The following is a 14,016-nucleotide window of genomic DNA, read 5'->3' as shown; positions in this document are numbered from 1 at the left end:
AATTGCTGCTTCCAAAGTCCACGTTTTTCAACATGCTGAGGCTATGCCAAATTGTTATTAAGGCAAGTTCCAGATCCTTTCTGTTAATCCCAGATCCTTGTGTATACAAACATTAAGAAAACATTTGATTTTAAGTTTGTCGTGATATTTTTAAAGGATGCGTTATCTTATTGGCCCCATTTTTATTCACACTTTGACTTATATTTCTGAATATATATCTGAGTAATGCTACCATGTAATAATCCAAATGGGAGACATGTTATATTTGTTTAAAAAATAAAAAGACCTTTTTATTTGATGCATTGCCTGGATGGAGTGTCTCTTGGAAGTTATGAAACAAATATTTTGGGAGCATTTATCAAAACTTAAAGTGTATATATGCTTTGACCCAGAAATTCTACCTCTAGCAATTTATTCAAGAAAAAATTGTACAAGCAGACAAAAGTCTGTTTATAAAAGTATTTCCTATACTTTTATAAACAGACTTTTGTGTGCCACAAATGCCACCATAAATCGCTATTACAATACCATTGACTATATTTCCTGTGCTGTACCTTTCATGACTCATTCATTCCATAATTGAAAACCTGAGAAATCAACTTTTAAGAATTTTATTTACTAACATGTTGGTACATCCATATAATGGAATACTATACAGTCATAACAAAACATGAGCTGAACTGGAAAAATGTTGACATTTTTTAAGTGAATAAAGCAAGCTACAGAACAATCTATACTACATATTTCCATTTGTGCAAAGAAGGAAAGTGTGTGCACGTGCGTTCACGTACACGAAGATATTTACCAAACTGCTTTCGGTGACGACTTCTGAGGGGAGTTCAGTTTGAGGGAGCAGAGACGAATACCTTCACCTTCATCTCTCTTTGCATCCTTCTGAGGTGTTCAAATTATTTACAATTAGTATGTATTATTTCTGTAATAAGTATGCTCACTTAAAACAACTGAAAGAGTAAAGATTTGCCCTTAGCTCTGTCCATAACATCAGTCTTTTCAAAAATATGCTACGTTGCAATTTTTAAGAACTTCCCGATCTCAGAATGTATCTCTTCTATAGTAGCAAGCTGACCTTTTAAGAAGCACATTATAAAATTCAAAGGCAGAGTAGATGTTGCTAATCTAATTTTGTTTTATCATCACTTTCAGCAATGTCTTCAATGATCAGAAATCAAGAAAAGAGGATACAGAAAGTGAAAGACCAGGAAAAAATGTTACTAAAATGATACATTGCTTGCCTGTTCTTTACAGAGGGATGATGCCCAAATAATTGTGGTGTTGCTTATAATTAGTGCCCTGTGTAGTTTTTTTTCTTTTTATGTGAAAATTTAATAAAAGATACCCTCCCCTGTAAACTCTATTTTGAAATAAACTATTCTTCAATGCTCTCACAGTAAAACTTCAAACAGTTCTAACTAGATGTGAAAGTCTGCATCCCTTATAAGGTATTAATTTGTGCTAAGACCCATGTGCTGGAACAATTGTGTGGTTTTTATTATCTTTACTGGTGCTGAAGCAATAGTTATTCTTTCCAGCTTCAAAAAAACTTGACACACAAGTAAAATATGTGGTATAATGCCGAGGACAAACTCCAAGGTACTGACAGGGATCCTTTTGTGACCCTGAACTCACTGTTCCGTCAGTATCAATGAATGTCATCAGATAACACGACATCGGGGCCCCTAATCAAAACTTTTAGAAAAGTTTTTTCTAAAAACACTTTTACATATTAATAACTGTAAAGAAAGAAACAAGAATGTGTTCTTCAGCCGGTGGGTAACTTCTAGATTGAATGGATTCAGCCTGTTTACTTACATTTTATTAGATTAGGAGGGTTTTGCATGTGGATTGTTTTCTAACACCAATAACCAGCTAGGTATCCTAGGAGTCCATTCAATTCTAACACTAACTACCTGGAGTTAGTATCAGATTCTCCAGGTCTAAGGGTTCAGTCCCACAAGACCTCCCCCCACTTCAGATACAGTTGCAAGTTCTGGGCTACCTGTACTCTGGCTATAAATTGGAGTTTCCCACACCCCCCTCCCCAGTTTCACTAACCTGCTAGAACAGATCACAACTCAGAAAAGCACTTTACTTACTATTACCAGTTTATTTTAAAGAAAACAACTCAGGAACAGCCAAATGTAAGAAAGGCACAGGGCAAAGTATAGGGTTCTGGTACACGAGGCTTTCATGCACTCTCAAGGCATGTCACCCTCCCAGGACCTAGACGTGTTTACCAACCTGGAAGCTTCTGAAATCTTATTCAAGAGTTTTTATAGAGCTTAATCCGCAGTCCCCTTCTCCTCTTTGGAGATCAGGGAAGGGGGCTGGAAGTTCCAATCCTCTGATCACTGGTCTTCCTGCCAGAGACGACAGGGACAGCAGAAGGGTAGCTGTCTAAAGATGTCACCAAGAAATGACTGCCCTGCTAGAGGCTATTCCCCATCACATCTACTGACCAGTCCTCACTAAAGGCTTGTGGACAAAGCAATATGCAGCACTTTCTGGCCAAAAATTTTAGTAAGCATTTGTGTTTTTCCTCACTTTATTTCCCCTTCCATGAGCTGGATACAGTGGACAGCAGGGTCCTAGGGGATGGCAGAGCCACAGGACAGAAGCAGCTTGGGCAACAATCTGCAGGGAGAGCTGCCCTCCTGCCAGAAATACCCACTGCTGATTATTTAGTGAGCAAGAAACAGGCTTCTGGTGCAGCCTTCTTAACATGCATGGTGTCTGTCTGTGACAGCAGCGGCATTAGTCCCAACTGGTGCAGATAATAGTGACTAAATCCTCCTGTTTCTCCTCTAAATGACAGTGTTAACATGCTAAGCATATCCAATTTTACAATATTTTTTTAAAATATGAACTTTAAGGGGCACCTAGGTGGCTAAGTCGGTTAAGTGTCCGACTTCGGCTCAGGTCATGATCTCACGGCTCATGGGTTGGAGCCCAGCTCAGAGCCTGGAACCTGCTTTGGATTCTCTGTCTCCCTCTCTCTCTGCCCCTCCCCCACCTGCGCTCTTCCTCTCGAAAATAAACATTAAAAAAAATTTTTAGTATGAACTTTAATATATGTATCTCTTACCTCAATTGGTTTTACCGAAAGATTTTTATTTCATCAGGTAATAAAATTGCTAGTGAAAGAACTCTAAAGAAATTTTTATTGCAAACTGTTTTACTTTAAATTTTACCTAATAGAAATGCTTGGGCATTTTGTGCAGTAATAGTAAATGCCCTCTGAAGACCTTAGTGGTAGAGTGTGAAATTCATTATAAAGTATATGAAAAGTATATGTGGATTTTACATATACATGCTAGGAGCCAAAAGCTATCATAGTTCTTATAAGCACTTTCTATTTTCTTTTGGGTTTATGCTCTTTTCGGCAAACACCACCTGTAACCAGGATTAAACACTGTTTTGCCAAACGATGTTATACTTATTACAAGTTGTTTTAACATATAAAAGCTCATTTTCGAGTACAAGCATGCATAATATCCCTCCAAATAATGGTGAAGTTTTAAAAAAGTTCTAAAATGTTTTCCCCAAAGAGAGGAGAAAACGGACCTCTCTTGCGTCTTGATTTTTTCTATGCATCTGTTATTAGTGGAGGAAAATATTGGCATTTTATATCTAGGCTATTATGGCACTAAGATTTAGACAAATAATTCAGACATTTAATGAAGATATTAAAACTCAGGTTTTATTTGTTCAGTATAATAAAGTTTAAATGTCTTACTTCTTCTCAACAAGGATGTACCTGTGTGTCACTGTCCTATTACAGTTTTGTTACCCAGGATAGCTATTGGTATGAAAGGGAAGGGCAGGGGAAATGATTGCTATGGGACAGTCCTTCTGTCAGTCCAGACCCCCTGTGAGACAGGAGGGGAGGGGGTGGGGCAGTCCTGCAAAGGCCCTGGAGGTAAATGATGGCTGTGTCTGTCTTCTCTGCAGTCAGGCTATACCTGGACCTCCCAGCCTTCTAAGAGGCATCACTCAGGCCACCTAGCTCAGCCCACACCTTCATCCAGTTCGCACTTCCTCTCTTCGTGGTCTCCTCCCAATGACAGACCCGGACTAGGCAACTTGCTTCTACACCAGTCTGCAATCATTAAGACAAAGACTTACTTGCTACTTTCAAACCGGGGCTGGCACGTAAAATCAAGCAAAAAAACAAAAACAAAACAAACAAAAAAACACTGGGGAGTCTTAACGTATAACCTCATATCCTTGCTAACCACCTCTTGTGACCGTATTTTTTTTTCACAGTTCCATATGGCATTAACTATTTTTAAATATAGAGGGTGCACGTAGTAAAGAGTTTCTCCAGTTGTACCAGTAGGAAAGCAGCTCTTTATGAATGAGATGTGTTTCACTCTCTTGGTTTAAGGGTCACCCAAAGGCTCAAGCTTGAACCCTGTGCAGCTGGTTGGTTTCTGCGTGGTCTGGCCAGTCCACACCTGAAGCTTAGCCAAGTCACTCCCCAAGAGGACTAAGCTCTGAAATAACGATGGATCAGCAAAGACCCACCCATCGATGCCACAGGGGAAAAAAAAGTCCATGCTCACCGAAAGCATATACCTACATATGTATTTCTGCACATTAGACAAAAGCCGCTAGCAAATTTGAAACAACTCTGATGGCTATATTTGGAGTTATACTTCCTTTATTTAAAATTATTCAGTGTGCTCCACAAATAGCCTCTCTAGCACTTTGAAAACTGAGTCACTGAATCCCCCACCGCTTTTGTACCACTTTATCCTCACGGCCAGTCTCCAGGAACCTATTGCTGCACTCTTCCCAGCGGGTAATTTTCCCGTTGTCTACCACTACAAACTTCCATTCCACCACTGTATCTGCTGGCAGGGACACAGAGTGAGACCAGAACCCGTCCTTGCTACACTGGAGTGGGATGTAAGTGTTCCACCTCCCAAGGCTCTCATGGTCTCCAGTTACTGCAATGAACTGCCCACCAGTGCTTGTGACATAATGGACCTGGAACCTGATACTAACTTGCTGAGACTCTGAAGACATTGCTACCCCCTTTTTGCGTTTCACATCCATTTCCTGACCTCTTGGTTCCATAAGAGTGCTTCTGCCACAGTCCATTCCCTGGTTTGGGCTTAACCCTGGAGCCTCAAGACCGCCACCCAAACCAACATCTCCCCAAGAGGAGTGCCTGGACACCATTTCCCAGTCCTCATTGTCAGCCCGGTCCTGACTGCTCAACTCGGCAAGGCTCACTTCTTTCCCTCTGTCAACGACCAGGTTGCTAGAATACAACTTTTCGGCAAAACATGGAGCTGCTTTAGCGAGTGTCTCTTGTCCTTTCTGGAATCCCCATTCTGCCAGAGGAGACTGAAGCCTTTCATTTCTTGAAACTGCAGAGTAACCCCTAGAGTCACCAGTCCCAGATGTAGCTAGAGATTCTGTGTCTGGAAACTGTCCAGAAGGAACATGCTCTCTCGAACTGTCACAATCACCGTCTTTTCCAGAAGGACTCTGCTGTCTCCATGTTGCTTCCTGCAGGTTACCATGGCCTTTGGTCTCTGAAACCAAACATCCATTGCTTTCTTGAAGATGCTCTAAAAAGCAAAAGGAAAAATGTAATAGTGTTAGGCAGTTCATGTGAGAAAAAAGGCTAAGAAAATAGGTTTATTGAAGACTTTACCACTAATCTATCTGCAGTTCACGAAATCCATCTCTATTAAAAGCAAGTGCTTAATTACCTAGTTAAGACACTAACTGAACCAACAGCACGCTTTAAGAACATACATGTATATGCAACAATAAAAGGCACATCTGGGAGTGTCCGTGTGCTCACACAAGAATGTAAATGAAGTGGCCAGTTGTAGAGGCAGCAGTTTAACCCTGTCATGGTCCTTGATCTCTGCAGGCCAGGCTTTATTGGCATACAGCCAAGTTTGGTTTCTATCAGCAGAAAATGCTGTCTAGCCTGTGGGGCAAAGATCCACACAGCTACCCTACAGACCCTAAGAGTACACCTGTACTCCCAGGAACTGCCAGCAGCCCAGGGATCAGCTCTCACAGATGTGGGCAGATCCACAGCAGCTGTTGCTATGGTTGGGGGGCTGGGGGGGGGGGAGATACAAAGGATAGCAGTGCATCATTGAACAAGGATTGGGGGTGAGGGTAGGGGGAGAGGGCTGGTTTCTCCTTGCCAACCCCATATGCATCAGAAGTAAACCTTGGGGGGCCTGGATGGCTCAGTTGGTTAAGCTTCCTAGTCTTGGTTTCGGCTTAGGTCATGATCTCACAGTTTCATAAGTTTGAGCCCCACCTCACCAGCTCTGCGATGGCACTGTGGGCCTGCTTGGGATTCTCTCACCCTCCCTCTCTGCCCCTTCCCCGCTTGTGTGGTCTCTGTCTCTCTCAAATAAATAAAGTAAACCTTTTCAACAAAACAGAGGCTTTTTACATCCCCTCCCATTGTACACTTTTAAAAAACACGTTCTTACAGTACACAATCCAAGCTCCCTAAAGGCTCAGTTTCCTTCTTGGCCACCTCACTGACAGTCGGGGTAGTTCCCTACAAGATGGAAGTGTCCCAAGTCATACAATCAGCATAGATGGGAGGGTTTCTTTCTTTTGGGGGTGGGGGTTGGCCTTGTTTAATTTTATCTCCTTTTCATGGTGGAGTTGTGAGACGTAAAAACATTGCCTTGAATTCTCAATCTTTCAACCTAAAACATGAGACTGGCTTCATGAAGACGGAGGAGCTCTCTGCTCATCTCAAACCAATCGCAGGAAAGGCACAGAAGCAGTCTTTCAAATGGCTACACATGAACACCGACTCCACTAAAAATAAAGTTCCCAGATGTCATTTTTACCGCTCGGCTGGAGTCCAGGCATGGGCAGCTGGCCAAGGGAGGGCACTGGGAGCTAAGGTTTTCTGCCAGTCCTCTTACTTTGTGTAGCACAGTCTCTAACATGTACACATGTAAACCTGGATGTCAATTCTACTCATTGGAGTTGGGTGCCCTATTAGGTAGGTCCCCTCCCGGGGCATTAGACAACCCTATGCTTTTGGGTCCCACGGATCTGAAATGGGCAGCCAGCATACAGCCCTAGGGCTTCAGCTGAGGCCTTCCTGGCCAGAGTCCAACCTGAACTTTGCCTTCCTGACAGAAGCATCCAGATAGCGGGAGGTGCTCAGCTCCTGGGAGTTAGTTCCCAGACCCAGCTCCTCCATGGGGTGAGGTAGGGGAGGACGTGAGGTTATGGGATTGGAACTGAGAAAGTGTCCCTGCTCGGTCTGAGACTGAAGAGGGTTGTAGGATCTCTCTGAACCTAGGCATGCCCTTTGTAAGGCCCGGAAGGGGCGCCGCCGCCGCCGCGGCCGCCCGCACTGCGCCAAGCGCAGCCACGCAAAAGAGCCCATCCCCCTCGGGGTCCTCGGGGGCGGGCGCCCAGGGTAGAGACTCTGCCCGCGCTGCCCTCGGACGATGGGTGGGGGAACCTTCGGAGCCTCCGAGGAGGGCGAGAAACCTGCCCGGCGCGTGCGCACTAGCCTGGGAAAAAAATGAGAGGCGTGGGGAGGGTCCTGCCCGGGGTAGGGGAGGTTAGTCGGGGGAAAGGGCCAAGAGGAAAACTCCAGGTGGGTTTTTTTTCCTCCCTCGGTGAACTCCAAAGCCCCCATGGCAGATCTGCCCTCGAGACGTGGGAGGAAGAATACCTGCTTTGGTGACCAGCTCCCGCCTGGAAGGTACAGGGCTCGGTCCCCCGCCGCCACCCTGATCGCTTCCCGGAGCCGCAGCCTCCCCCTGAGGGGCGTTCCGCTCCGCGTCGCTCTCATTCCCCGCGTCCCGCAGCAGCCAAACGAAAATCGCTCCGGCCAGGCCCCCTCCGACCAGCAGGGCCGACCAGACGGCGCCCATGGCTGAGAGGCCGCAGCTGCGGGAGACGACGGCGACCGGGAACCGGGACTCGGGTCACGCAGGCAGAGCCACACCTACCCCGCCCGGCCCAGCCTTCTACGGTCCCGGCGGCCGGCGCTCCTGCGCGGAGCCCAGCCCACGGCGACTAATACTCAACTTTCCCAGCCCCGCCCCGCTTCCCGCCCCGGGGCTGCAGCCCCAGGCTCCGGCCGGGCGGAGACTCGGGCGCCCTCCTTTTCCAGCATATTCATTCCCGACCCCGCCCCGCGGCTGGCGGCCGAGCGCCCGGGTGCCCCGTTCCACGTGTGGCCCGCGCGCGGAAAGAGCCCAAGTGCGCACAGCTGCCGCGCGCCGGCCGGGCTCTGCCCCACCGCCGTTCCTCCCCGCTCCAGCTGCCCGCAGGGTCGGGTCGCGCTTCGGCCTGCGCCCGGCGCCTCCTCCCCGTAGCCTCTCCGCGGCGGCGCGGCCAGCCAGAGACCCGGGCTTCCAGGAACTTAGACGCGGGAGAGGCCGACGTGCGTCGGTGACGCGCGGGGTTGGGGCTCTGGCTGGTGGGGAAGCCGGCCGGATCGGGTGGAGTGGGTTGGAAGCACAGCGGGCGGCGGGCGGGGAAACCCTGTGGAAGCTCCATTCGGCCGCCACTCAGCTGCGCCTAGCCTCCGCAAGCCTCCGCCACCCGCCGGTACCATGAAAGGATTGGACTGAGACCCGTCCATCTATCAATGCCAGTCTTCTTAACCACATCCAGTCGTTGTTTCTTCCTCGACCTCTTTTTAGGGTGTGTGGTTGTTGCAAAATGCGTGCCCTCTTGTCTGGACTGGATGTTGCCCAGGGACAAGCTCCTACAGTAGCGTTTATTAATAAAAATAGCAGCCCTCTTTGTTAAGCGCTGTGTGCCAGGTAATGTATATGTTTAATTTGATCCTCACAAACCCACATCCATGTGAGATCAGAATTACACAGATTGCCTCCTCAATTCACTCCTCTGTTGATCTGATGGCTTTGCACACCAGCTTCAAGCTGATAATTCCCACGCTGTGTCTGCAGCGGGAGCCTTTCCCATGAACCTCATTTCTACACCCAACTGCTAAAGCCACAGCTGGCAAATATCCGCCTGGGAATAATTAGTAAAATGGCTCCCTCTGGTAAAACAAATCCTTCAAATATGTCCCATGTTGAGGCACACAGCAACCCCTGAAGGAGTTACTAGAGGGCTGGTGCCTCCTTAGGGTCACGACTCCTACAATCCTAAAGGAAGGGGGGTGGGGGGAGGGTGGAGACCGGGCCTCTCTTCCCGGATGCTAACAGACATTTCAAACCCAACTCACTCAAGTCTGACCCCCTGTCTTCCTCCCCAGATCCGCTTGCCCCGCCTACCTCATGGGGTGGGGGGCGGAGTGGAGAGTGGCAACCACATCCTTTCCCATTGCTGGAACACCAACAACTTTGAGTCCTCGGCTTTCCTTCTTCCCCTCTCTCAGAAGGCAGGAAGTAGCAAACCGCCACTCTTTCTTCAAAATACTATGTTAAGAGAGAGTTCTGCTTCTCTGCAGACACCCTGGTCTGCCACCATCATCTCACCTTGGATTACTGCAGTCACCTCCCTCTGCTCTCCCTGCTTCCACCCTGAAGTCTCTACAGGCTACTTTCAAAGCATTGGTCGGAATGATTCTTTAAAGCATCCTCTGAGCCCAGGACCCTCCACTTGCTCTCTATCTCATGACAAAGAGTCCTTGTTGGTTTGCAACCATCTCAGGAGCTTCTCAGGTGTGATCTGAAAATGGCCCCAGTGCATGGAGCACAGGGAGAAACTAAAGACCAAGGCAAACCACTCCAGATTGGTAGGTCACGATTTTAATAAGCAAGGGGACTTAGGGAGCTTGTTTTGGGCCCTGAAAGATGAGTGGAGTAGTCTGCAGACATCCGTCCAGATATCTATCCTTTCTCCCTCACCCTCTACAGGTTGTTGCACAAGGGCAATCTGCCCTATGAGCCCTTCCCTGATAATCCTAATTTTAATTACAACCCCCTTCACCCCATACCATTCTTCGGTTTCTTTTTCTCCCTAGCATTTAGGGCATCACTTCTAATACAATGTAAAACTGATGGATTCGTTCTACTTGATTTGCTTCCTTATCTTCAGAATGTAAACTACACGAGAGAAGGGTTTATTGTTTATTGTTCTCGCTGAATTCCTGGCACCTAGAAAATGCCCAGAATAGGCCCTCAAGAAGTACAGGTTTTGGGGGGGGGGTGGCGGCGCCTGGGTGGTTCAGTCGCTTGAGCATCTGACTCTTGATTTCTGCTCAGGTCATGATACTGGGATCGTGGGATCAAGCCCCGCATTGGACTCTGAGCTGTACATGGAGCCTGCTTGAAATTCTCTCTCTCTCCCTTATGCCCTCCCCAGCTTGTGCTCTCGTGCTCTCTCCCTCTCACCCATGCTTTCTCTCACACACACACACAAATACATAAATACATACATAAATAAAACGTTTTTTAAAAAACACTACAGGCTGAGTGAATGAATCAAAAGCTCAATGTATTATTAGTCTAGAGCTTAATGTCATCTTCTTTATGCAAGTTCGATCTGCGTTTTTTAGCACAATGTAGATGCTACTTTTTTGTCAAATAGGTTTCATGTCTTAGGCTACTTAGGAAGTCAATGGTGAACTTTTTAAAGACTTCTAAAGTTTAAAACTACCCATACATCTCGATTCAGGCAGCTTTAAGATTAAAAAAAATCGAGTTGCAAATACTGAAAAGTGGTATCAGAGCTAAATTTTTAAGAAAATAATGTCACTATATTGGGGCGCCTGGGTGGCGCAGTCGGTTAAGCGTCCGACTTCAGCCAGGTCACGATCTCACCGTCTGTGAGTTCGAGCCCCGCGTCGGGCTCTGGGCTGATGGCTCAGAGCCTGGAGCCTGTTTCCGATTCTGTGTCTCCCTCTCTCTCTGCCCCTCGCCCTTTCATGCTCTGTCTCTCTCTGTCCCAAAAATAAAAAAAATAAAAGTTGAAAATAATGTCACTATATAAAATAACATTCTCATGGACTCTGTCTTGCTAACTGGTTCTTAAATCTTATTATAGAGCTGGTTTTTTTAATAGTCAGAATTTTGTAGAAAATTTTAGAATTATTCTACTTTTGTCAAAGTAAAACTTGATGTCATAGGATGTCCTTGAATTTTACTAACTCTAAAACCAATCGAGTGAATGATTTTTATAAACAGAATGAAAATTCTTGAAGATTTTCTTTTTATTTCCTCACTGAGAACTTCAGTTCCCACTTCATTGGTCTAAGTTTCTTTATAAAATGTGCTTGCAAATGAAATCCCAGAAGATCTGTAAAATCACAGAAAGCAAGCCCCCTTATTCATTTCCAATAATTAGAAGGTTTATTGTTGTCACCAATTGCTATTTATGAAAAATTTAACCAATTAGTGACGTAATTCTTTCCACCCATCAGAATTATTTTGACATTGGGGGCGCCTGGGTGGCGCAGTCGGTTAAGCGTCCGACTTCAGCCAGGTCACGATCTCGCAGTCCGTGAGTTCGAGCCCCGCGTCAGGCTCTGGGCTGATGGCTCAGAGCCTGGAGCCTGTTTCCCATTCTGTGTCTCCCTCTCTCTCTGCCCCTCCCCTGTTCATGCTCTGTCTCTCTCTCTGTCCCAAAAATAAATAAACGTTGAAAAAAAAAAAAAAGAATTATTTTGACATTGGGTTCAGACTTCTCATGCAACATTTTATTTTATTTTTTTTTTAATTTTTTTTCAACGTTTATTCATCCTTGGGACAGAGAGAGACAGAGCATGAACGGGGGAGGGGCAGAGAGAGAGGGAGACACAGAATCGGAAACAGGCTCCAGGCTCTGAGCCATCAGCCCAGAGCCCGACGCGGGGCTCGAACTCACGGACCGCGAGATCGTGACCTGGCTGAAGTCGGACGCTTAACCGACTGCGCCACCCAGGCGCCCCTCATGCAACATTTTAAAAGAACATTATTTATTTGGCCTTCCTTTTGGCTTTTCGAAACTTAAATGTTGACTGATTTTTGTGTTGCTGCTTTAAAAAAAAAGCACTACTCCACTCACTACCATACTTCTTAAAAGTCTATGGCTACATATTCTAAAATCATGCTCACTGCACTGACTGTACATGTTTATCACACACAATTGAAGAGTGTTGCCTCTATATAGAAGTCCTTTGAGCCTAGGAAGACAGAAACAAAAAAAGGAAGGCAAATTTGATAGAAACGGGTGGAAGATGATGCGTTCCGCTGGGATGTATTGAGTTTGAGGCAATAGAGGGAAACTGGAACTGGGGGCATGTAGTTTATTTTATATATATATATATATATATATATATATATATATATATATATATGAAATTTATTGACAAACTGGTTTCCATACAACACCCAGTGCTCATCCCAACAGGTGCCCTCCTCAATCCCCATCCCCCACCATCCCCTCCCTCCCACCCCACATCAACTCTCAGTTTGTTCTCAGTTTTTAACAGTCTCTTATGCTTTGGCTCTCTCCCACTCTAACCTCTTTTTTTTTTTTTCCTTCCCCTCCCCCATGGGTTCCTGTTAAGTTTCTCAGGATCCACATAAGAGTGAAACCATATGGTATCTGTCTTTCTCTGTATGGCTTATTTCACTTAGCATTACACTCTCCAGTTCCATCCACGTTGCTACAAAAGGCCATATTTCATTTTTTCTCATTGCCACGTAGTATTCCATTGTGTATATATACCACAATTTCTTTATCCATTCATCAGTTGATGGACATTTAGGCTCTTTCCATAATTTGGCTATTGTTGACAGTGCTGCTATGATGGGGGCATGTAGTTTAATAAGAGATACTGGAAATTCCTCACAGAGAGGTGGCAGTAAAATCCGAGGTAGAGATTAATGTTACAAAGGGAAATCAAGAGTGCACTTCAGCCTTTGGCAAAATTTCAAGAAGACTGGAAATCTGCCTCCCTGTTGCTACTTCTGTTGCAATTACGTCTTTATGATATATTTTCAGGGCCATAATGTAATGCCAATTTTCCAATTGATCACTATTCTATTAAATTGAATATAAACAGATAGCTATAGATATGGATGATATTTTTTAAATAACTTAAAAATGTCCGATATATAAGGAAGTCAGTGATAGAGTTTTAAAGACCATTCATATTTATATTTATTTATACTTATATATGTTAATATTTATGTGTATTCAGACATATGTGTATACTTACATGTAATTTTTTTTTTCTTTAACTTCATGCAAGAAAAGAGTCCTCCCTCCTTGTGTGGAAGGATGAAGACAAAACAATTAAAATCAGCTTTGTTTTCAGGGCCAGGGGAAGAGGGTGGGAAGGAAGAATTAGGGAAGAGAGAGAACAGAGAGACTTGTTTCCAAAGTCGGTGCAAGAAGGTGTAGGGAAGGGGGGTAAAGGGGTGTCACTCAGCTGAATTTAAAAGGAGACAGGACTAATAAGAAATGGTTGGATTTGACATATACAAGGTCATCGGTAACTCTTCAGTATTTGTGACAGTAAGCATTCAAGTTTGGAAGGCTGAGGAATGAATGTGAAGGCTGTGAAGTCCAATGCTGAGTTAGCCTCCTCTTGAGAAATTTGGAGGCAAAAGATAGGAGAGAAATAGAAGTGTCTCTTAAGAACAGAACAAGGTCCAAGGGAAGTTCTTTCAGACCAAGAGAGACTTACCTGGGCATGTTTGTATGCAGGAAATAACCAGCGAAGACTGAAAATTAATAAAAGGAAGCCTCCTTTTAAATGGAGTCAGGAGACCAGGAGGGGGAGTTCTCGGGGCCTACCACCTGTGGTCAATTGCAGACCCGACAGGAACAGAAGTACTTTGCAAAGTGATACTGCTTTAGCTAGTTAGCTACTACTGCACTAGCCCAACAGGAGGAAGAAATGTTTCTTTGCCCAGCAACAGCCCAGCCAATGAGAGACTGCCACAACTCAGCCAATGAGAAGCCACTATACTTTGACCTCCCAGTTTAGCCAATGGACTTTTTGTTAATAGCCCTCCCAACTTCGCCCTTCCTCTAGAAAAGGGTGTTTCTCTCCTTTGTTCTCCACGG

The 14,016-nt window shown here is 45.3% G+C and overlaps 2 protein-coding genes across 2 annotated transcripts in view; one reads left to right on the top strand and one right to left on the bottom strand.

Annotated features, from left to right (window-relative positions):
• CCDC158 (coiled-coil domain containing 158) overlaps positions 1 to 1,421 on the top strand; it is a 104,027-nt gene extending 102,606 nt beyond the window's left edge. The window contains exon 24 of the mRNA XM_047091594.1: positions 1,165 to 1,421. Coding sequence (XP_046947550.1) covers positions 1,165 to 1,241 — 77 coding nt within the window. The 3' untranslated portion in view covers positions 1,242 to 1,421. The remainder of the gene's footprint in view (positions 1 to 1,164) is intronic.
• A 2,275-nt stretch (positions 1,422 to 3,696) lies between these two features.
• STBD1 (starch binding domain 1) lies at positions 3,697 to 8,301 on the bottom strand. Its single transcript, XM_047092023.1, has 2 exons — positions 7,712 to 8,301; positions 3,697 to 5,600 (listed from the first exon to the last, which is right to left on the bottom strand). The coding sequence occupies exons 1-2, from the start codon at positions 7,911 to 7,913 to the stop codon at positions 4,741 to 4,743; spliced, it is 1,062 nt and encodes a 353-aa protein (XP_046947979.1). The 5' UTR covers positions 7,914 to 8,301; the 3' UTR covers positions 3,697 to 4,740.
• Positions 8,302 to 14,016: the final 5,715 nt, after the last annotated feature.

Source organism: Lynx rufus, unplaced genomic scaffold, assembly GCF_022079265.1.
Source record: "Lynx rufus isolate CCGP_SWC_20201006 ecotype Redwood Valley unplaced genomic scaffold, mLynRuf1.p SCAF_3, whole genome shotgun sequence".
In the NCBI taxonomy this organism is placed as follows: domain Eukaryota; kingdom Metazoa; phylum Chordata; class Mammalia; order Carnivora; family Felidae; genus Lynx; species Lynx rufus.
The sequence above is the reverse complement of the archived record's forward strand: the minus strand, read 5'-3'. Positions and strand labels throughout refer to the sequence as shown.